Genomic DNA, 22,541 nt, shown 5'->3' with positions numbered 1-22,541 from the left:
CAATATGCACTATATTGTATTACAGTGTTCTGCAATGAAATTACTTCTACATAATAAATAATAAAAATTGTCTTTCTTGTGAATTGAAGTATTGTTCATCAATAAGGATATTTAGTTAAACTGATTTTGAGAGCTGGGTGCTGGTAAGACTATACAACAATATTTTACACAAGTGAAATGAACCCCATAGTTTAAAGGAAGGAGATGAGGTCTTGATGGAATATTTTTTTTGTCAGAAATATATCTTCAACCTACATGTATACTCAGATGGTACTTGTTAACTTGAAATCTTACAACAACAAAGATCAAATCAGTTACGAAATATGTCTCTCCTATCAGTTGCAGTGTACTATTCTGAGAGAAATGACCCTTAAAAACAAGTGGTTGATTAAAATGTGTAGTTTTTGTTTATAATTTACATGATAGCAAATGTCATGAATTTGTTCAGTGGCAGGCAAATCTGGTGCTGCTAGATGGGGGAGTTCAATTCTTTTTCTTGTTTGATAGTGTCTATATGGTTGTGGAAGGAAGTGGCGCAACTGAAAGTTAGGTTCTGGAATTCACTATACAGATAAAAATAAGAAAATAGTGAATAGCTTCTTTCAGATGCATTGCAAACTTCTGCTCTGCTGGGATCACAGGATGGTGCTCTTTGAGCAACAGAACACATGTCAGTTCATTGATGCTGAACTGAAGAAGCCTGACTGATGTCTTCTACCCTGCTTCTGGTTACATGGTCTGCCCCACTTTGGTGCTCATTTGATTACTCCACAAGCTGATTAAACTTGCTACTTTGACATCACACTCCTGTTAATTTTTTTGGTAGTTTTTGTCAATTGAAGTTTTTAAAGTACATTGATTATTATGTTGCCCCTTTCATAAATTCAAGGAATATGCAAGAAGGAGGAAAGCAGAGTATGCAGAGGAAGGAATGGACTCCCATATATTTCCAGAAATGCTCGGCTATGTCTCCATACGATGACTTTTGGAATCGTAGAATATTTGGGATTGGAAGGGACATTTAAAAGGCTATCTAGTCAACTCATCTTCAATGACATCAAATTGCTCAGAGCCACATCTGGACTGACTTTGAATGTTTCCAGGTGTGAGGCATCCACAGTTTCTCCAGGCAACTTGCTCCAGTGTTTCCTCACCCTCATTGTAAAAAATGTCACCTATATCTAGGTATATATCTAGTCTCAACCCTTTTTATGCTAAAACCCTTGTCCTGTCACAATAGACACTAATTTCTATAAGCCCCCTTGAAATATTCAAAAGCTTCAAGGTCTCCCTGGAGACTTCTCTTCTCCAAGATAAACAAACCAAGCTCTCTCAGCCTGTCTTTGTAGAAGTGCTGCTGCTCTCTGTTTTTGTGGCCTTCCTCTGGACCTGGCCCAAGAGATTCATGTCCTTCCTGTGGTGGGGACCCCAGAGCTCAATGCAGCACTCCAGGTGGGGTTTCACCAGAATGGAGTAGAGGGGCACAATCACCCCCTTTTGATCTCTTGGCCAGGCTGCTTTTGATGCAGTCCAGGATGTGGATAGATTTCTGGGTCACTAGTGCACGTTGCCAGGTCGTGCCCAGTCATTTTATCCACCAGCACCCCCAAGCCCTTCTCCAAAGGTGAAAAAACTTAAATTACTATATGTTCAAAGACTTCTAGTGTTTAAAACTCAAGGCTGGAAACATCTGTATTAAATTGAAAGTTAAGATTATGATGAAGCAATTTTTCCAGTGTAGTAAATTAAGATATAAAAATCAAAAAGATATTTCTACTTTTTTGTTGTGAATAAATAATAAATACCCACGTTTTCAAAACTTGCACAGTAAGAAGAACTAAAATTAGCTTGTTGGACTTTGGTCTAGAAATAAGCCAAGTCCAGCTTCTAGAAGCTATTTAGTGAAGTTTAAAGAGTTTTGCTATCAAACAAAATAATGAATTCTTCATTAAAAGATAAAAAAACATATAACTGGTAGACTCACCTAAAAAGGCCTGAGAGCATAGTTAAGTAAATACGGGGACTGCAGCATGTTAAGCATATTTAACAGAGGCTACATATAATATATAAGCAGCAGAAGCCATGTCTTGAGTGTGTCTTTTTCATGCAGGTTTCACTTAGGAGTATATGCTTGTATTTTAATGGTGAGGACTTCAGTAGGTTTCTGATTGTAACTGCTTTGCGATTTAGAGCTAAGGTGTTAAAATTTTCATACTATTGAATTTTATGCATGGATAAAGATGTAATAAAAATGCTATACAAAAGTATGATTTAGCCTTTCAAAAGTCATATCTGCCTTCCAAAGGAAAAAAAAAAAAAAGAGTAACACACCTTTTTTCTGGTTTCCAAATGCTGAAGCTCTGAATTATTTCTGCTTGATGAATAATGAACTTACCTCCAAGCTAGACTTTGGGGGAACACCACATTAGCGCAAGAAACATAACTTCCATGGTCAGTAGAGTGAGTTTTAGAATAGGTCAATAAAGTGGACAGTAACAGATTGCTACGACCAGCTGGTATTCACCCTGGACTTCTAAGGGAACTGAAGGATGAAACAGCTGAGCTATGAACTGTGCTGTGTAAACTATTGCTTGAACTTATGCCAACATCAGAAGAAAGGAAGCAAGGTGACAAATGTGGTGACAGTTTTAAAAAAGGCTTGAATATCTACAATTGCCAAAGTTGACACCAGTGGTGGACATATTGTAGATAATCAATGATAAATGGCAAAATTAGTTAACAATCTAATAAATTACTGATATACTGGCAAAATGGGGTTTTGGGAATGGTTAATAACGGAAAACAAAATAATAAATAGAAGTTTTATTGTAAAAGTTCAAGCTGTGCCCACATTCTGCATAGTTTTTGTGGTTTCCATTCTTCTTACTAATAAAAAGTATAGTAGAGATACAGTGAAACTGATCAAGATTATAAAAAATGAAGTCTTTCTTTGTACAATGCACAATTAAGAATTGGAACGCTGTGGTGAAGGACTTAAAGTTTAAAATTTATTAGGTTTAAAAAGCAATTACACAAATGTGTGGAGGAACAATCTGCCAAGGATTATTAAATGAAAAGATTTTGCTCTGGAATTCGACAGTGTCTGAAAGGCAAATGTTGAACACCAAATAGTGGAGGGGAACAGTTGCCATTGCAATTTGCAGTCAATTATGTTCTGGTGTTTCTAGAATCAACTATGCTCCCTTTGGATACAAGTGCGCTCAGATCTGTTATTCAGCTTTTGATGCCTTTGACAAGTGATGGATCAGCTTTCTAAAGCCCAGACAGCTAAATCTTGATGTTACGAATATATCTTAGAATGGGGAGATCTGGAAACTATAGAATTATGTGTCTACTGGCACTAGACTCTGTTCTGCTGGGAACAGCAGTATGTTTCGCTTTTCCCTATCCAGCAAATTCCATTGTAGCAGAAAGCTCATTTCAGCCTCCCCTTTTATCTTTCCCCTCAGACAAGAATTAATGAAGTTTCAGATCTTTCGAGGAGTTGAATCACTCTTGGTTAAAACTTTCAGTTCTAGTGGGGAGCCCAGCAGGTGTTTAGATTGTAACTAAGAGTATGATTATTCTGATTTTGCATGCCATTTTTCTGTGAGCATTTTTGCTTCTTAACAAATTTTACTTCTTAACAAATAGTAACAAATAAGACTTCAGGGTTGTTTTTTTTTTTTCCCTTCAGAATTTTGTCAGCTACTGTTAAAAAATGTGAGAGTTTAATGTTCTTGGTTTAGAATGAACTATAATTTAAAACAGATCTTTAAGTGATCAGAAGTCCCTGATGCTAACAATTGTGTTGATACAACCTTAGGTTGCTTAGTTTCTGGTAAGTATTCTGCTTAGAAAGCAGAATATTTGTCAGCTTCCTGGTATTTCAGTGTTCAGGCATTCTTCGTACTTCTGTGGGCTATGCCTAGAAACCTTATTTTAGCCTTGTCTTCATAAAAAAAAGAAAGAAAGGTATTTTCAAGGCTATTGTAAAACTACCTACATCTAGTTCACAATTTTTTTTGTATTTCAAAGTAAATTGTCACAAATAACTGCTGGTGAACAGCTCAATATGAAATATTCAAGTGGAGCTGATGGCACCTGTGTAGTGTCATGGTCTAGGTAATAGGCTTGGTGATGGCCTTTTTATTTATTTATTTTTTCTTTTGAGACTAAAGGTTTGCTTTTTTTTTGTTGCATGTCATATTATAGGACAGTAGTCATGCAGCTGTTAAAACAATCCAATACTTAAAAAGTTTCTGTCCTGTCAGTCAAAAGGCACATATTCCCTGCCTGGCCTTTGATTTCAGCACTGGCATAGCCACAACTGGAATACTGTGTCCAGTTCAAGGCTCCCCAGTGAAAGAGAGACATGGACATACTGGGAAAGGCCAACTAAGGGTCATGAAGATGGTGAAGGGACTGAAGCCACCCTCATGTGTGGAAAGGCTGACAGAGCCATGGGTATTTAAAATGGACAAGGGGAGGCTCAGGAGGATCTTGCCATTTTAGATAAATACCTGACGGGAGAGTGCAAGGAGGATTGAGCCAGACACTGCCCAGTAGTGCCCAGTGACAGGACAAGAAGCAGTGTGCGCAAACTGAAACACAGGTTCCTCCTGAATATCACAAGCCACTTTTTTATTACTTTGAGGGAGCACTGGCACAGAGTGCCCAGGGTGGTTTTGGACTCTCCCTCCTTTTGGACTCTCCCTATTCAAAAGCCACCTGAATACAGTAATGGGCACTTGGCTGTAGATAGCCTTGTGTGAGTGAGGGGATTGGACCAAATAACCTCCAGAGGTCACTTCCAACCTTAATAGTGGTTGATACCAAGGTACTCCACATTGTAGCTTTAAATAACTAAGAAGGTCTGAAGAATTTTTTATTTAGCTAGAACCTCATTTTCTGTTAAAAATCTGTTCCTTTGATTCTACATAACATTTAGGAGATGGAGAACTTCAGGTTTTCCCATTGAATACCCTACTATATGGGACACAAGATATCGTTTACTTTTAAGAATTAGAGTTCTCTACAGATGAAGTAGACATCTACTTTCATAATGACACTTGGTATGGGTACCTCCTTTGAGTCCATGATTCCAGGCTAGTTCTTTCATTTTTCAGTGAAGAGAGAATGCAAGATGACTGTTATCTTAGCTAAGAGGCTAGGAAAAGTGTAAGGTCAGGTATAGTCTTCTGTACGCTCTTTTACTTAGTGACAAAATAAGTCTCTTACTGACGAAATAACACCACTGAGTGTTCTGTGTGCATTTTTAAGTTTCATCTTTTCAAGTTTCAAGTTTAATCTGAAATAGGAATTCAGACTTTTAAAAATAAATGTTCAGACCTAAATGTTCAGATATATTTCTTTTGAAGCTTGTATTTCAAAGGTATTTTGTTTTGGTTTTTTCCACTAGGATGATGTATTTTAGAAGATTTTTTTCTTGGGCATACAGATGCACAGACATGATTTTTCTTACAAAGATTGTGGGTAGCAGATTACATCAAGACCTGTGGTAGAAATAGAAATGTGTATTGCAATTCATGAATGTAGATTATTTCAGTGGCACCTACCAAGAATGTAATTGATTCAGAGTTACACAGAGTAGCTCCCTAGGATCCAGTCCACACTTTTATGAAGTGCTGTTCTGCAGGCTTCCAATACTTCCAAGTATTTATAAAACAGTCCTGTCACCACTCTTTTCAGGACCCTAATTTCAGTCAGGTCATTCCCGCAGATGGAGGTAGTTGACTACATTTGAATGTGTATATGGATCTGAATTTGAAGAAGACAGTAAAAGCAATCTGTCCAGTATCCAAAACTCCTTTGAGGTATTTGTGTGTGTGTATGTTGGCAACCACATCTGTTAATTTTAGAGTTGTTGATAAGGATGTAGGGTGTGAAGATAAGAGAAACTGCGAAGGGTGGGAGGTGCATTCTTGTGTGTTTCAAAGTGCTCTAGCACTTTGTTTCTCAGCCTGAGAGGGCAGAGCAGGGCATCAGATGAGGTACTACTGACAAAACATAGCTCAGATGCTAGGGCCATGAGTGTGTCCCGCAGTGGGATAGATTTCGCGTATAGACAGACCTTTAAAGGGTGTGTGGTTTTCTGTTGTATAGTAGCTGAAAAAAAATGTAATTTTGAAAAACTTAATGCTTTAGTAAGATCAAACTTCTGGGGCTGTGAGAACTGCCTGTGTATTTTGTGATCCCCTGGTTTCTTCTCTCATTAGCATGGCAACATCTCACGTCTGTTTCCTTCAAATAGTCACATCCTTTCTGCAGCAGCTGCCCACTCCCACTAGCCTGCTTTATTTTTTTCCCACTGTAAGCAGATGTTCCCATTTTCTTTCTTCTGTATACTTTCCCCTCTATTACAGTGCTCTCCACAAATGAAAATTTAACTGCTTATTTTCTATGATTTCCTTTTAGTCTAGATTCTTACTTCACCTGTTCAGATATTTCTAGTCATTGCCCTCTGCTGTGGGGTATTTTCCTCTTTTTACTTGTTGGAAACAGAGAATAGTTATGTTTCTTGGGATTTTGGGGGCTTTTTTATTTTGCCACCTGTCATGGTTTAGGAGCAGCACTCCCTCGTTTAGTGCCCCCTTATGCCTTCAATGGGAGATAAAAAAGGCAGAGATCATGGGTTGAGATAAAAGCAATTTACTGGAAACAGCAATGAGATAAGAACAGTAACAGCAACAATATTAATAACAAAAGTTTACAAAAAGAGAGTGATTTGCAGGGAATTGCTCACTGACTGGGACAGTGAACAAAATGGTGGACAGACCATCTGCCTCCATATTTTTCCCCCAAGCCCAAGACAATGAAAAAAAATGGCAGCCAGATCATCTGGTTGGGACCAGTGTTACCCCACCGCTCCATTTGTTGCTTGGTTCCCTGGAAAATGAATGTCTCCTCCTTCCCCCTATTTTCCAGGAAGCAAGAGAGAGAGACCCATTTCCCTCCTCCCTGGCCACGAGGTGAGATGGGATTGAATTGCACGGTGTCTTGGCCATGTCCATGTGGCTCCACATGACCCATGTCCTTGTCCGAAACCAGGGTATTAGCAAAGGAAGTGAAAAGTTTTAGAGGCAGTAGGAGGTTCAGAGTTTTCAGTGGGAAATGCAACATTTCAAACCAGCAAGAAAAGTAATACATGTCCTCTACTTCTTATTGCTGCCAACTACATAAGGACGTGACCTGAATTCTGCTAAAGAAGTATCATGTAAGTTTGCAGTAATTTAGTTTGTTGCATAAGTGTAGAATTCTGCATACAATTCCTGCATGAGTTTCCTAGAGTAGACACGTTCTATGCTTATATGTTTTTCTTAGTGTTGTGATGCCTTAAGTAGTGCTATAACATTGTTTATAACCCCTTCCTGGGTGAAAATTCCTGAGGTTATTGGCCAGTTCATTTGCAGCACTGTTTCTTGATTTGGAAGTAGGGGATGAAGTAGTGCACGATTAACTATTAATGCTTTTTGCATGTTTGCGTGTCTGTATTATTTCGGTTATAAGACTCGTAATGAATAAATTTTGCTTTCTAGTGCTGGAAACTTTGTTTTGTTTTTTTTTTTTTTTTTTTGCTATTTCTGCCCCTTTAGCATCCAGTTTGAGACTGTCAGGGCACGTTTAAGCAAATTAGTAAATTTAGATAATTTAACTACTTTTTATTGTTACTACAATGGAAATTATTTTGTTTCTTGTGAAGTTCCAGGTTTCCTTGCAAAGTTCCAAGGTAACCATGAAGCATTTTACTGTATTTTCATTAAGGCATGAAAATTGCTTAGAACCTGTGCTACAGGAATGTACAGGTCTTCTAGGAGAATCTGCAATTCTAGCATTGATAAGACTTTGAGGCAACTCAAAATTCATGTTTTTAAGAGTCACTGTTTTCAGTGTGTAGTTGAAGAAGTTAAGAAATTTGAGAGGTCTGTTAAAGTGTGTAACTGCAGGACAAAACAGTCATGTGATTCTGGGATCTGCAGCCCCTTGACATAACCTTCTGGGTTCAGTAAGGGCTCTACTTCAAGCATAAACAGAAAAAGTGAATCTTTAGTGGTAACCTTCTTTTTATCCTGTAGCTTTAATGTCATTCTGTTCCTTTGGAGCCTGTGCTATAGAGTTCTCGCATTGCTGGTGCAAACCTACTTTTGCTTTCGCGTGTGTAGTAAGCAGGGTGTGTAGTTTTCCTGGTACAGGACAGTGCTAACCATTCTGTTCAATGTGCTAAAAGAAATTCAAGACCAAGTGAATTTTGTGGGAAGACTGGGAACAGACAAAAGAGGAGGATTGTGGCTTTGTAACCCGTTTTGCAGGATCCTGGTTATCAGTCCTTTTTCTAAGGACTGCTTTATGTCTTAGCTTAGTGATTTCATTATTGCAGAATACGGGTTCTTTTCTGCACTGTGGCATGTTCTCAGGAGCATTGTGTTGCCTAGTAGATGTAGAGTATTAAAAGTGATTTAGGAGATGATTCAAATTTCTATCTCCATCTACTCAGAAGGGACTTGAATCTGGTTCCTTCAATCCCTGTGTGAGGTCTTGAATTCCTTATCTCTTTGGTTGTATCCTAGACAACCAAGATCAAAGACCTCAAGAGGTCATTTTGTCTGTGTCCCAATCCTTGGCAAAATTTATCATGCTTTAGAAAACATTTTTTAAGAAAGATGTAGCTCTTAAATATCTCTCTTAACATTTTTGGAATTAATTTCAGTTTAGGGAAATCCTCTTGATAATTCATGCTTATGTCTAGTTTTGTCAAGGATCATCACTGAGCTATAAATTCTAATTCTATGTCTCCTTGACAGGACTTCTCGTCTATACCTATCTCCTTTAGAAGTCAGTAGCACATTATACTATTGTAGCATATTTTCTTCTCTCAAATATTTGAAGCACGCATAACTTAATTTGGAGCAGTCATACTGTAAGGCTTGGAAACTAATTTAATTTGTTAAATAGTATACAGGATTAGATAAACAGTAGCAATGTATTTGGTAAATAATATTTGACAGTGAAGATTTGTGCTGGGGGAAGGAAGAAGGAAAAGTTTAAAAAAAGAGTATTATGTATTATTGTAAAATAATACAATACCAGATCATATTTAAGGGAAGATTTGTGTGATTTTCACTTTTTGGTTTGTTTGCATAGTAATTCCTACTAATACTTTATCAAGGCTATGTTGTTATTGTAAGTGAAATTCTTATGACAGTGTGTGACTAATGAGAAATAAATTCAGTTTACACAATGTATTTGGGAGATCCTATTTGTATTAATTATTTTCTATTTGTATGAATTATTAAAAGAAAGAATAAGCCAAAGTCTCCAGCAATGTTAATATATGTTTATACCATCACTTTTTCTTTGTGGTATTTTGTAATAATATGATTACATCATATATTAAAAAATGCATCTTTTTGAGGGAGGGCAGGGAAATAGATCTATGTATCTGCTATATAGGTATATAACAACTCTGCTATATTCTAAATCAATGTTAATTTTTTAATAAGCTGGTGATCTTGGATAATTTTTGTGCATATGGTTAGACAAAAGCAATCACAAAAATAGATAGATGTCTCAGTGTTGAGACATATTGCCATATTTTTAAAGATTTGTTATTGTTAAAATCCAATTCGTAATCCTAGCCTGGCCAGGGTAACCGGAGCATGTTGCATGATATTTTAAATATGACTGAATTTGTACAATTAACATTATCATCTTTATCCAGGCCCTATATATTAAAAAAAAAAAAAAAAAAAACAAAAAACTAGAAGGCTAACAAGTTTCCAAATTTGACTGAAGAGCAAAAGTTATGGAATACAAGCACTACATGCAAAATTTCTCAGTTTTTTGTCTGTGTGTTTTGTGATCTTTTCTCTATGAATTGACTATGTTTGATAGCAAGTATGCTTTCTGAATTCACAAATGTTTCCTCTAAATATTAAGAATTAACCATAATTGTATTTTTGATTAATTTGGCAGTAAAAAGAGAGGAGGAGGATTTTGAAGAAAAGAAATCCATTAAGAAACGAATCAAAGAATTAAAAGTTTTGGATCCTAAGATTGCACAGAATCTGTGTAAGTAGATTCTGTTGGTTATTTTTTTTTTTTTTCCTCAGAGTAGTGTATAAATGTTCCATAAAGACGCCCTTCTCTCTTGTGTGATTACCTGGTAACCACTTCTTTTTTAAAATGTGTTTAAATATGTGCGTATTGTTTTTAAGCACAAACGTGAGTTTACGCAACTGAGACACTTAAAAAGACCCGAGAAGTAGTTAAAGATTATTCCCTGTTCAAGACTGTATGTATTGAAGTGCAAGCATACAGCTATGTATCTAATCCATCTCTATTTTCAGTATATTCATCAAGGAATACTGGATGCCCCCTTCCCCTGCATGTCCCCACCCCTTGTCAACAAAAGGATGAAAATGCCTGCAGCATGTCTGCCCATCTCATGAACTTTGTAGAAACTAGGCCATACTCTGTATTATGGAATAATATGCAAAGAAAATAAAGTTTTGATAGAGGGAGTTCTAGGAAGAATAGGTTCTTAAATGCCAGCAGAGATTATATAAGAAATAATTGTGTTATGGTGACTAAATAAAGAGTGCTTATAAGAACATTTAAAAAAATGTTCTGTTTCTATGGTTTGGTTTTGGTTTGTCATGGTACTTCTTTAAGAGAAGGCTCTGACAAGACTATTGAAAAAATTACAGTAGTCACCTTAGCACAAAATACTGTAATAGCAGTGATTCTTCTGCAGAGTAGACTTGTCTCTGACTGCTTATGGAAGTGTTCTGTGATGCTGGATGTTGTATGTAATAAATGGATATGGAGAAGGCTGGAATTGAAAGAGAACAGTAATTAAAAATACATTAAAAATTGTTATCTCTTACCTATATTTTTTGGCATAGTGTTTGTTAATCTGGAGATGCTATGACCTTTTTGCTGCTGTTTTTTAAATAGAAGCAAGATAGTTCTTGTCTTGCTTTCTTCATAACATGTGGAATCTTTGTTTTAGCAATTTTCCTTGGATCTTTTCGAGTGCCTTATGAAGAGATCAAAACGATGATATTGGAAGTAGATGAAACACAGCTCTCAGAGTCCATGATTCAGGTAACAAAAATGGCACTTAAAATCCCACTATTTTAAGAGAAGCTTCTCAGTAAATGGAAACGCATAGCTAAAAACACCTCTTAATGTAAACTTTTGGCTAATAATTACCTGCAAGAATATTGTTTTCCTGTGAACAGTAAAGTTTTAAAAAAATTTGCATTGCGAATATTTTTATGAAAACAGCTTGTGTTGTTTTTGGCTGGGACTGAGTTAACTTTCTTCACAGTGGCTGATACGGGGTTAGGTTTGCATTTGTGCTGAACACAGGGTTGATAATACAGAGATGTTTTTGTTATTTCTGAGCAGGGCTTACACAGAGCCAAGGCCTTTTCTGCTTTTCAGGCTGCCATGCTGGCAAGGGGGCTGGGTGTGTATGGGAGGTTGGGAGGAGACACAGCCAGGACATCTGACCTCAAATGACCAAGGGGACGTTGCAGACCATATGACATCATGCTCAGTATGTAAAATGTGGGGAAGAAGAAAGAAGGGAGATGGGGTGGTGGGTAGTATTTGTCTTTTCAAGTCACCCACATGTGATGGGGTCCTGCTCTCCTGAAGATGGCAGTAAACATCTCCCAGCCCATGGGAACCAGTGAATGAATTCCTTGCTTTGCTTTTCTTGTGTGCACGGTTTTATCTCATCCTGTGAGTTTTCTGACTTTAACCCTGCCAATCTCTTCCTGATCCCACTGTGAGGAGAGTGAGTGAGTGGCTGCTTGGGGCTTGGTTGCTGGATGGGACTAAACTATGACACAGCTGAATTTATATTCTCAATTTTCCATATTGTCCACACCTAAATAGAGACTTTTTCTTGGGTACATATTATGTTTTGTATCTTCCCTACTTACCAAATTTTTTCTTTGCTTTGTTTTAGCTCTGTCTTATCTGCACAAATCTCTGTTTTGGTTGTTTGGTTTGGGTTTTTTTTTTTTTTTTTTTTTTTTTTTTTTTTTTTTTTTTTTTTTTTTTTTTTTTTTTTTTTTTTTTTTTTTTTTTTTTTTTTTTTTTTTTTGTTTTTGTTTTTGTTTGTTAGAGCTGTAACAATCCAATATCTTGCCCTAGGGCATTTACAGCATTCAACACTTCTCTTCCATAGAGTTTATTTAGGTAGTATCTTCTTTTTCAGTATTATTTTTTTAAAACACAAAGTCAATATGACTCTACGTGGTGCCAAAAGAAACTGGAAGTTCTTCTATATGCAGTGTTATTTAAGGGTTGAAAAGCTGAAGAATTTAATGAAATAAACACAAATGAATCATTTTAGAACCATGGGAAAAATAATTTGGAAGGGGTGTCTTGAAGTCATTTTGAGCCAAGGCCTTACTCAAAGCCAGGTCAACTAGAGCAGTTTGATCAGGGCCTTTTCCATCAAATTTTCAGTATCTCCAAGTCTCGAGACCCATAGGCTTTTCTGGAAACCTTTTCCAGTGTTGAACGCTTGTAGTAAAAAATGTTTCTTAGTTTATCTAACTGGAATCTTAATTGTGGTAATTTGTGACCTTGGTCTTCTATTGCATAACTCCAAGAAGAGCTTAATTACACCTTCTTTGTACCATTTAGTTGGGTATCTGCACACATTAAGGGCCCATGAGGCTTGCTTTCCTAGAGTTCAACAAAGTGACTTCTCTCAGTCTGTCCTTGCCTGTCACGTGCCCTATTCTTGAGTCGTTGATGGGCATCAGTAAATTTGAAAACTGTCTTTAGAAAAATTATCTGTGTTTTGGACAGGACTCTGGCATACTGATGAACTTCAAATTAATTTCTATTATGGCTCATAAAAGTCAAAATATAATATATCAATAATTGATAATTCCTGTCTATCTACTAGTAATGTAGATAGCTAATCTCTTCAGCATACTTCATAGTGTGTTACAGACATGGGTAACAATCCCTACTGAAACATGAAAGAAAGTTGAAGGTGGATTGGTTTTTTAGAAACATACTCTATTTGAAGGAATGTTGATTAGTTACAGCAAGTACAGGCATCAGGGTCATAAAATTGGTTGTTACATTATAGCTCATGGAAATTCAGGTGTGGCTTCTACTACAACGCATAGAAACTTGTATTCAGATGTCAAAACAAGACAAATCTGTATTTCTGTAGTTTTCCTGCAAAATTAATTTCCCCCATATCAGAATATCAAAATAACATCTTATCTTATTGCACAGGAGGCTGTGCAATGCTCAGCATGCCCTTTTTCTTCCTGCATGCAGTTTTGCCCTCACTTCCTGTGATTTGCATTTCAAAGATGTTTAATCTCTCTTCAGCTGTTTGGACTTCACTTTCTCTTCTTCATTGAAGAATGAGATGTTTCTCTTAAATATTTGAAGGAGCAAGCATGAACTATGATCTCCAGTGACAGTATATATAGTCATTGTATAATTCCCATTCTTTTGTTCAATGATGCAGTTAATATTGGCACTAAAACTATTACTTTAAGGTTATTAGGATGAACATAGTTTACACTTCTAAAATGTTTTTTTAGTCTAATTTGCACTTAGATCTCTTTTTCAAGGTTTTCTTCATGCTCAACAGCAGTATGATGTGTATCTTTATTTTATTTTATTCGGTATAATAGTAGAAATTCTCTATGGTAGCATGAAAAACTGAGAGATGGAATATGCTCTGCTGTTATGTTCAGCTTAAACTCTGTCTCAGATAGTCCATCCTTGCTCTGAGACTCTCTCATGCTGTTTGATCTTAGCACTGTTTTTCAATGGTTAACATTCAGCTTGTTAGGAAAAAGAGGTCCTCAACAATTAAATGAAGCAACCTGTATAAATTAAGTACTGTGTATCAAAAATATAAAAAACGTGTCATTTTGATAATTTCTATATGTGTTTTCTAAAGAAGGCAAAATTTATTTTGCATTTAGACTCTGGGAAAGAAAATCATCAAACCATTAATGCATAGTTAATTAATGGCATGCTTCTATGTAAAAATGCATTCATCTAAGAAGAGAAAATTTATTTTCATGGATGATTTTTTTGCTTTCGTATCATTATTTTTAATTTCTTCTGCGGACTATTATTTTCATTATAATTGTATATGCCTTGGGATAAAGAATGCCTAATTTTCAGTATATTTAGAACACGCCCTAACCCCACTGGAGCTTTGCAGTTGGCATGGCTAACAATTTAATAGGATATAACTTTTTGACACTGCTGATAACCTTGTGGCTCTATTAATTGGTATTGGCGGTAAAGTATGTTGAAAGTCAGTGTATATAGTAACCTCTGTATGTAGTTGGCATCAAAATTGAGTCCAAAGTGGTTTCAGCAGTGGTTTAACCCTTTTGTGTTTGCTTTTGGAGTGGAGTAAACATTTTTATTTAAGAAAAGGGTAAGAGAAGATGAAGAGCCAAAAGTGAGAAATTATATTCTACAAGAGTACATTGATATTAGCAGCTTCTGTGATTGTGTAAAAGTCAGTGGAATGGAATACAAGTGATCATGTGCACAATATCCTGTATGAACACAGTCATATAAATCACTCAAGAATATGGACTGCATTTTTTTTGGCAAGTGATTAATCCTTTGAAGACCTAAATTAGATGGAAAATTCAGTAGAACTTAGGTTTCAAATTTAGTTTCCAAGTTTGGATGTAATAAAATTTATCAAAGTGGTTTATCCAAATTGCTTGTTTCTGGGTAATCAACCCTATAGTAACTTTGAAAAAGGGACTGAGTTTGAACTTGGAAAAGAACTTAAGACACCCATCTTTCTTTGAAAGTAGAACCATGTAGCTCATTGCTTCAAAAAGTTGGTATCCACCTTGTATGTACTTAGGTTACTAAATAACTTTAGGTGTCCAGCTGTATGTCTTTATATCTACCCTCAGAATCCTTTTCAAGTATGCATTATGACCATGCTATGAAAATGCGTTCCATGTATTTCATCGTTCTCAGAAGAGGGAAAGCGTACATAGGTTTGCAGCCAAATGGCTAATTTTCTTCATTCATCTAAGTTACCTTAGGCAGTATGGTACATCTCCTTTTCAGAAATTTCTTGCTTTCAGCAGATTTTTTTTTTTTTGCTGTAGCTGTTTTGTTCAGTGGGTCCTAATATCACTGTTTCTGAAGTTGGAAATTTGTTCTTAATCCAACTCTTGTTATTCTTAAGAAATAAAATGTATTTTCTCTCCATCTCTCCATTCCCCTCCCTCCACCCTACTTCAGTTACAAATTAAATCTAGTGCTTAAAAATGTAAAAACTCCAAAAGTCATGTGTTAATCCAAAAACTCATTGACTAATTATTGAAATGTTTCCCGTGACTTAGTCAAAATTCTTTCTCCTGTTATTCCTTGTTTGATATTCAAAATGTGTTTCATCTGTAGCATTCAAAAGCTTTGTCTGAACACCATAAAAGCTGCTTTGATATCAGCTGCTCCTTCTGTTTTTGTTGCCTTTTTTTTTTATATTCTGATACTCAACTTTGAAAATATTCATTTAACACTTCACTGTTTCTGGTTTTTGGGCAATCTTTCTTCATATGAAAACTATTCCTGCATCAAACAATAACATTTTAATTTCAGTAAATATTAAGGAATTGTATTATATTTAGAGCTGCTTATGGGAATGTTGGGTATCAAAAAAAGAAATAAGTGTGTTATGAATTTCTAGTTTTAAATGTATCTTTTTACACTTTGTACCCTTTCATTTTTTGCTCAGTGTTACTGATTTAGTGTCAGACCTTTTCATCCAGAATTAATAAATTTAGTCTGTTTGAAAGAAAATTTTTCCAAATGTAAGAGTGGTAAGGATACATATGACTGCTGTTCCACTAAAATTCAGTTTGACCATATCCAAATCAAGCTCCTAAAATTTAAGTTTACATGATTTTTTAAGCATCATCATTTATGCATTTTTAATAGTTTTGTCTTTTCTTACCAAAATCCTTATTTGAGCATGGACATTCTGTTGAACCAGTCCACTGATTTAAGGATATTTTTCAGCTGCTACATAAAAGAGTAAAATTTATTCTTCTTAAACTAAAGAAGTGTGTTAAGCAAAGCATAGGTATGACTTTTTATCTGTCTGGCCCCAGAGAGGTAATTTTTATATCTTAACTGGCTAAATTTCCTGTATAAGAATGAATTAGGATCTTTAGTGGGTAAAATTAGGTGTTTTTTAAGGCTTTCAGATGGAGATTCTGTTCATTAACTGAAACAAGTTCTTTTTTTCTCATTGTATATCACCCAAGCTATTTACTTGAAAGGTAGTAAAACAAATGATGGCAACCAAAATGTCTGCCTTTTCCATCAAGTAATGGGGAAGTGGTGGAGTTGGTCTTGTTTCTTTCTTGCAATATGGTAATAGGTAGTGGGTTGTGGGTTGTGTATCCTAGACTGCCTTCAGTGTTAAAAGGATCGAATCTTCAGTTCAGGAGAGTGATCTTACCAGTAGACCAAAGAGTGTTTTAAGAAAGGAAAATCTCTCTCGTGTTTTTCTCACTGTGACAGATGCTTAACCAATGTGTAACCAGAAACACAAGAGTCATAATCTGAAAGACACAGCAAGCTGTAAGGACTCTGGCTATTGCCTAGTGGTTGCAGCAGTCATCTTGAGAAGGAACAGAATTGAGCTACTGACTCAAATTTTATATCATAATTAAGTGTGTGAGAAGCTTTCTATTTCCAGAATATCTCAAAAGCCATTTTTAACCAGCCTAGCAGAAGCTAATTAGAGTGGGGTTCAGGTGCCCAGATGTGTGTCTTTGTGTAGATAATATGTGTCTAAGTGTTCAGGAAACTCCAGGGAGTCAGAGGATTCTTCAGATGAGCAGATGAAGGTGAAATGTTTGATTCCCTTACCTGTAAGACATTCACTTTATATGTGTCTAACCTCCCCATATTGACTTCTGAATTCAACTGAAGCTGAATCTCACCTCTGATTTGCTACTTCTAGCAAGTTTTCACGCTAAGTAGTAGTATAAGTAAGTAAGTAAGTGTAATTGCTTTGAAATGCTAGAAAATTAATTATTCTTTTTCAAAATACTTTTCATCTGGCATTAGTAATTCTTGCCAGCCTTTGGATCGTTATGTTATACTTGAAGTTCCTGTTCTGTTTGCTTTGAAGCGTTCTGTTTCCATCATGCCTATCAAGCACATTCTTTCTTTAAAAACAGTTTAAAAAAATACTACGGAAGTGCGTTGAATCAGTGTCAGTATTGCAGTATTGCATCACTTATCTTTTACACTCTCAGTTACTTTAATTTGTGGGTTGCTATGTACATTCTGCTGTGTTCAGGGAAGAGTGTTGTCTTGGGAATGTATGGCAGTAATGCATATGTAAACCTGTTTGTTTACAATAATAGAAGCAACATTGAATCTGAGATTTTTAAGCCTCTTTTATTTTCTTTTATAGAATTTAATAAAACACCTCCCTGAACAAGAGCAATTGAATGCATTGTCCAAGTTCAAGAACGAGTATAACAATTTGTCTGAGCCAGAGCAGTTTGGTGTTGTGGTGAGTTCTGTTTTATTATCACAGTTTTGGTGTTTTTTTTTTTTTTTTTTTTTTTTTTTTGCCCTTTCTGGAAATACAGTTTTAATAATATTATAATGTTATAGAAAGAAAACAAACCAGTTGCTTCTTCCTATAAGTGAAGGGGTTCCAGACTGGGAGAAAAGTCCAGCTGCTGCTGTTCAATTGGACTTTTTTTGGACATATCCATGGATGTGAAAGGCCTGATTATTGAAATACTGCTTCTGTAATGATTTTGGATTCTCTTTGTTTAAAAATGTTATTTACTTTTGCAAAAGAAACCAAACCAAAACCATAAAAACTTTGTAATGTTTTGTGGCAAAGTTTCACTGGGAGATACAGAGCTATTTTGAATTTTCATAGCTAAAATAATTAGGCCTTATTTTTGTTTGCATTAAAAAATCTTAACTTTTTTTTCTGAGGTTTTCTACTCTTACGTTTTTCTTTCTATTCTCCACATAAATGAGAAGAAAATAATGTCATTGTGATCAGGTTGACCTATTCTGCCTCCTGCTGCTTGTGTTTTATACCATGTTCTGTAAAGAGTACCCCTAATCACTTTTTCCCTTCCCTCTGGAAAGATATGTTTGTAATGTCTTCCAGGTTGAATTCACAAAGGAAGACTGGAAGTGAAAAAAAGAAAATGCTAGTTCAGAGCTGTCAGTTGATGCTTTTTGTGGAAATACAGTTCGTATCTAATCTCTGTATAGCTCATAATTCATAGTTGGTAATTACTTCATCCAGACAAACTCAGAGTAATGCTATGTAGTTTCCTGGTGCATATATCTGTACAAGTCTTTGATTTTTCTCGTCTGTTCCTGGAGTTTAAACCTAAGGTGGTTATTGCTAAGATTATCTTATCTGAGGGAATTTCCCATGAGGGAATAATACTTACTCAGTTAGATGGAACTGTCAGTTGATGAGAAGAGCTAGACCAGTAACAGTGTAGGTAGAATTTTGCTGCATCTGGCCCAACTTATATGATAAATTTGTCTTTAAAAGTTGAGGCAATGTGATAACTCAGAAAAATAAAATAAATGGACAAAACGATAAGAGTTCTTTTATCTCAAAAATTTCTGGAGCTTATTTTCTGAAGGAATAACCAGATTCCCACTGAAAATTACAAGTCCTTGCTTTTCCTGGTTTTCTGTGCAAAGCATTAAAAAACAAAGTCCACAAACAAGACCAAACCCCATCATCAAAAACAGTTGCTGTCATGTCACAGCTTCTATGCATGTAGTTGAGTGGATTTGAGAGAGCAAGCACCAATGTTTATTACGTGAAACATTTTTCATTTCTCTTCCAGTGGGAGAAAATTTGAATAAGTCACTTTTTTTACTCTAAATATGGAATTCTATCCATATACTTTTCATCAAAGTTCTTCAAGCTCTATCTGCCTTTCCTGTATCTTTTCTGTTATTGTTGTCCATGGAGCGGTCTGAGAAATTCTTCTCGTTTCTTAGGAAGCCACTGTTGATGCTAATGTAAATCTTCACATTATTGCTGATTTTGTTGGTTTTGTTTATTTTTTCTTAAAAATGTTGGTTTATGCCTTAATTTTTGCTGTCTATTTTAAATGAGAAGAATTAAACTTGAATACAAAATGCAAGACTTGAAGTTTTTTAGCTGAGTAGTGTTTTATAGTTATTTTTTTTAGAGAATTAGGAAACTCCATGTTAATTTCCTCTGAAGTTGTGATTAAAGGAACAATTGAACCATTTGACTCCTAAAGAAGAATCTAAATAGTGAATAAATGGCTAATTACTACTTGTGTGATACAATTTTTTTCATCATGGAAACCCATTATCTTTCAGGCTTTGAATTGAAAGTCAAGATTTGATACTCTGAAACAAACAGCAAGACTCTTAGTGAGATATTGGCTGGCAGTGACTGTTACAGTACTGTATGTTTTAAGCAAAGTCAATTCAATTTTGTTGTTGGCTTAAAGACCTTGAGGGCATGATTCTAAACAGTTCAGGTTCCCTTCATGAGTGTTGCTTGTGGTTTTGGGGTTTTGTTTGGGTTTTTGTCTTATGGTTGTGAAGATTTGTTTTCTTTGAATTGACCCTATGAGTTACTTTTGTGGTTTCTGCCTTCTCTTTTTTAAGTTATTTATCATTTTTATATTTTCTGTTCATTCAGCAGTAAGTATAAAATAAATCCTTTATGGCCCTTATCTTCTCTTCCAGACTTTGGGTTTTCTTTAGATAAACTACTTTATTTTTCGCTACGTTCTTTCTTTCACTTCTTCAGGCCTCGGATAATGTCTCAGAGCGCAGATATTATCGCCTATTACTGTGGAGCTTTGTTTTTGGTTTAGAGTTGCGAGGTTTTTTTGGGGGTGGGAGGGGGACAAGGAGGGGCTTGTACAGATTCATTAACTGTTTCATGACAATTACATTAATTCTGTTCATCTTGCTAAAAATTTAGTTTACTATTGTTACCTTAACTTGATGTTATATTGAATGTTGTATTTCCTTGCTCGAATTCATGATGAGGTATGCTTGTCCTTGATGAAAAATAAATGGTCAATTGCATTTTGTTTTACCATAGTTCTTGTTTTCACTTGATTTTACTTGGTTCAATCAACTTCCTCAAAAACTTCCTTAACCTTCATATTATTTTCTTGGTAGTTTCATTGATTACCACTGAACCACAGAATATTCTCAGTTGGAAGGGATCCACAAGGATCATTGAGTCCAGCTATTAAGGGCGTAGCCCTTAGGGATCAAACTCACAAACTTGTCTTTACTAGCACCACGCTGAATCTTGACTAAAACTTGATAATGATGAAGATTATCTTTGTGCAATATGAAACCCACTGGAGATGGATGAGGCTTCATCTAGATGTTCATCTTGGTAACTGTTGAGAAAAGGTTGTATTTTGGAGGTTTTTACATTTTTTACCTGGTCTTTTCTTCAGTGGACAGTATAAATATTTTATTGCTTTAGGACTTTTAGCAATGTTGATTTGTTTTGCAGGTTGTTCTTTCCTACTAAGAAAAAAGTATTGTTTTAGAGAATATTTTTTCCTAATCTTTGGTGTAGTGTCTGTCATCATATCAAAGAAATGTTTAAGGAGTAGATAATTTAGTAAATGTTAATCTAATTTATTTTCAGTGAAGTTGATGTAATAACTACTAGTTAGATTTATTGATCATAACTGATACTTTGAGTGCAGTAATCTGTTTAATTGATTTTTACTGAACTATTACCATACTACTGGTCAATATCTTGCTCATGAGGAAGCTGGGCACAAGCATCTTCCAGCTGTTCAGAACTTAAATGTTCTGAATTCTCATAGAATTCCATTCTATGATTTGATGTACACTTGTTTATTTACAGCGCCTGTAATTCTTTGTGGTGTAAAATGGTCCTAGACCATTTCAAATTTATGACATGATTTGACATCCATAAATGCAATTCAGTTTAAGAAATCACGGTTTTGATGCTCTTTATCAGGCATCCCTGCACCTCTAGGTCTGACATTTCAGGGCATTTATTGTGGCACAGAGGTGCATGGCAATGTTTAGTCCCATGTCAGGTGGTTCCAGATCTTTGCTGCACCTCCCCCCAGTATCCTGTAACTGTAGTTCCCCAAATTTCCAGCACCACACATCTGCCTCTCCTCCCTCTTTTGCCCACACAGCAATGCTAAGGCTTCAGGCCTACTCATGCCAACATATTTTAACTGTTTATTGCACTAGGAACCATTCCAAAAAGTAGTTCTGAATTGATAATGCTGCATGCATATAGTTGGATCCAGCAGTAAATTCCAACGTGAGATGAATGGAACAGGTTGCCCAGAGAATGTGGATGTCCCTGGAAATTTTCAAAGATAGGTTGAATGAGGCTCAGAGCAACCTGATCTGGTGGAAGGTGTCCCTGCCCATGGCAGGAGAGTTGGAACTAGATGATTTTTAAGATTCCTTCCAAAAATTCAAAAAAATTCTAGGATTTTATGTAGCCTCATCAGTGCCTGTAATCCTTAGTGGTATAAAATGGTCCTGGTCCATATTAAATTTATTATATAGTTTGAAATCTATAAATGCAATTCCATTTAAGAAATCAAAGTTTGGATGTTGTTTATAAACACTTCTAATATGAAAAGTTTCTGATGCTTGACAGGATGCTATTGGTACACACTTGACCTCAGGTGTATGCAAGTGTACTAGCATCTTACATACGAGAATATGTCTCAAGAGCCACGTGTGATAGCTCCTGCTGTCTTTCTTTTCTTGTAATCTGAGATATTCAGAAAGATGTTCCCATATTGTCTGGTAGTGAAAAAAAAAGGAAACAGATTTTTTCCGTGTTCACTTATATTTGCTCAAAGATAAAATTGAGGATCAAATTGAGGGAATTACAAAATATTGTTTCAGAAATAATTAATGTTCAGACCTTGTGAAATTCACTGACAGCTAACCCAAATAGAATTTGGCAAGCAATCCTCATGTGGCTTCACAGCTTGTTCACTGATGGATGTGTTTTTAATGAGTTCGTACCAAAGGAAAAGATTTCACTAGAGTAAATTGAAGATTAGAATGAGGCCTGATGAAGGCTAGTTTGTCTTAAATAATTCAGCAGACACTTAAATTGATCAATTCCATATTCAGCTGATAGTTTCACCTGTATGTTCTCGTTAAGGATAACTCAAAATGTATTAATGTTTTTTCACTGTTGTCTGGAAAATATCATACTATCACTGTTTCTGCAGAAGCGTACTCTGCCTTTCATAGCACTTGATGCTTGGACAGAGCCATACCTAGTGACATTTCAGTCTGTTTAAAATTCTGAACTGCTGACGTGCATCTGGGCTGTGAGATATTTTGATTGTGTTAATTTCTATCTGCAAACCTTATATTCTGTGTCTTCTAGATGTCATGTGTATCTGCTTCTCTGCCTTGTCAGTGTTCTCTGTCAGTAT

At 35.8% G+C, this 22,541-nt stretch overlaps 1 protein-coding gene across 1 annotated transcript in view; it reads left to right on the top strand.

Moving 5' to 3' along the window:
• DIAPH3 (diaphanous related formin 3) overlaps positions 1-22,541 on the top strand; it is a 203,825-nt gene that overhangs the window by 77,180 nt on the left and 104,104 nt on the right. The window contains exons 18-20 of the mRNA XM_041466987.1: positions 9,994-10,089; positions 11,033-11,127; positions 17,495-17,596. Of these exons, the coding sequence (XP_041322921.1) occupies positions 9,994-10,089; positions 11,033-11,127; positions 17,495-17,596 (293 nt within the window). The remainder of the gene's footprint in view (positions 1-9,993; positions 10,090-11,032; positions 11,128-17,494; positions 17,597-22,541) is intronic.

This window comes from Pyrgilauda ruficollis, unplaced genomic scaffold (genome assembly GCF_017590135.1).
Source record: "Pyrgilauda ruficollis isolate IOZ18807 unplaced genomic scaffold, ASM1759013v1 scaffold20, whole genome shotgun sequence".
Lineage (NCBI taxonomy): Eukaryota > Metazoa > Chordata > Aves > Passeriformes > Passeridae > Pyrgilauda > Pyrgilauda ruficollis.
This window is presented reverse-complemented; position numbering and strand designations above follow the sequence as displayed.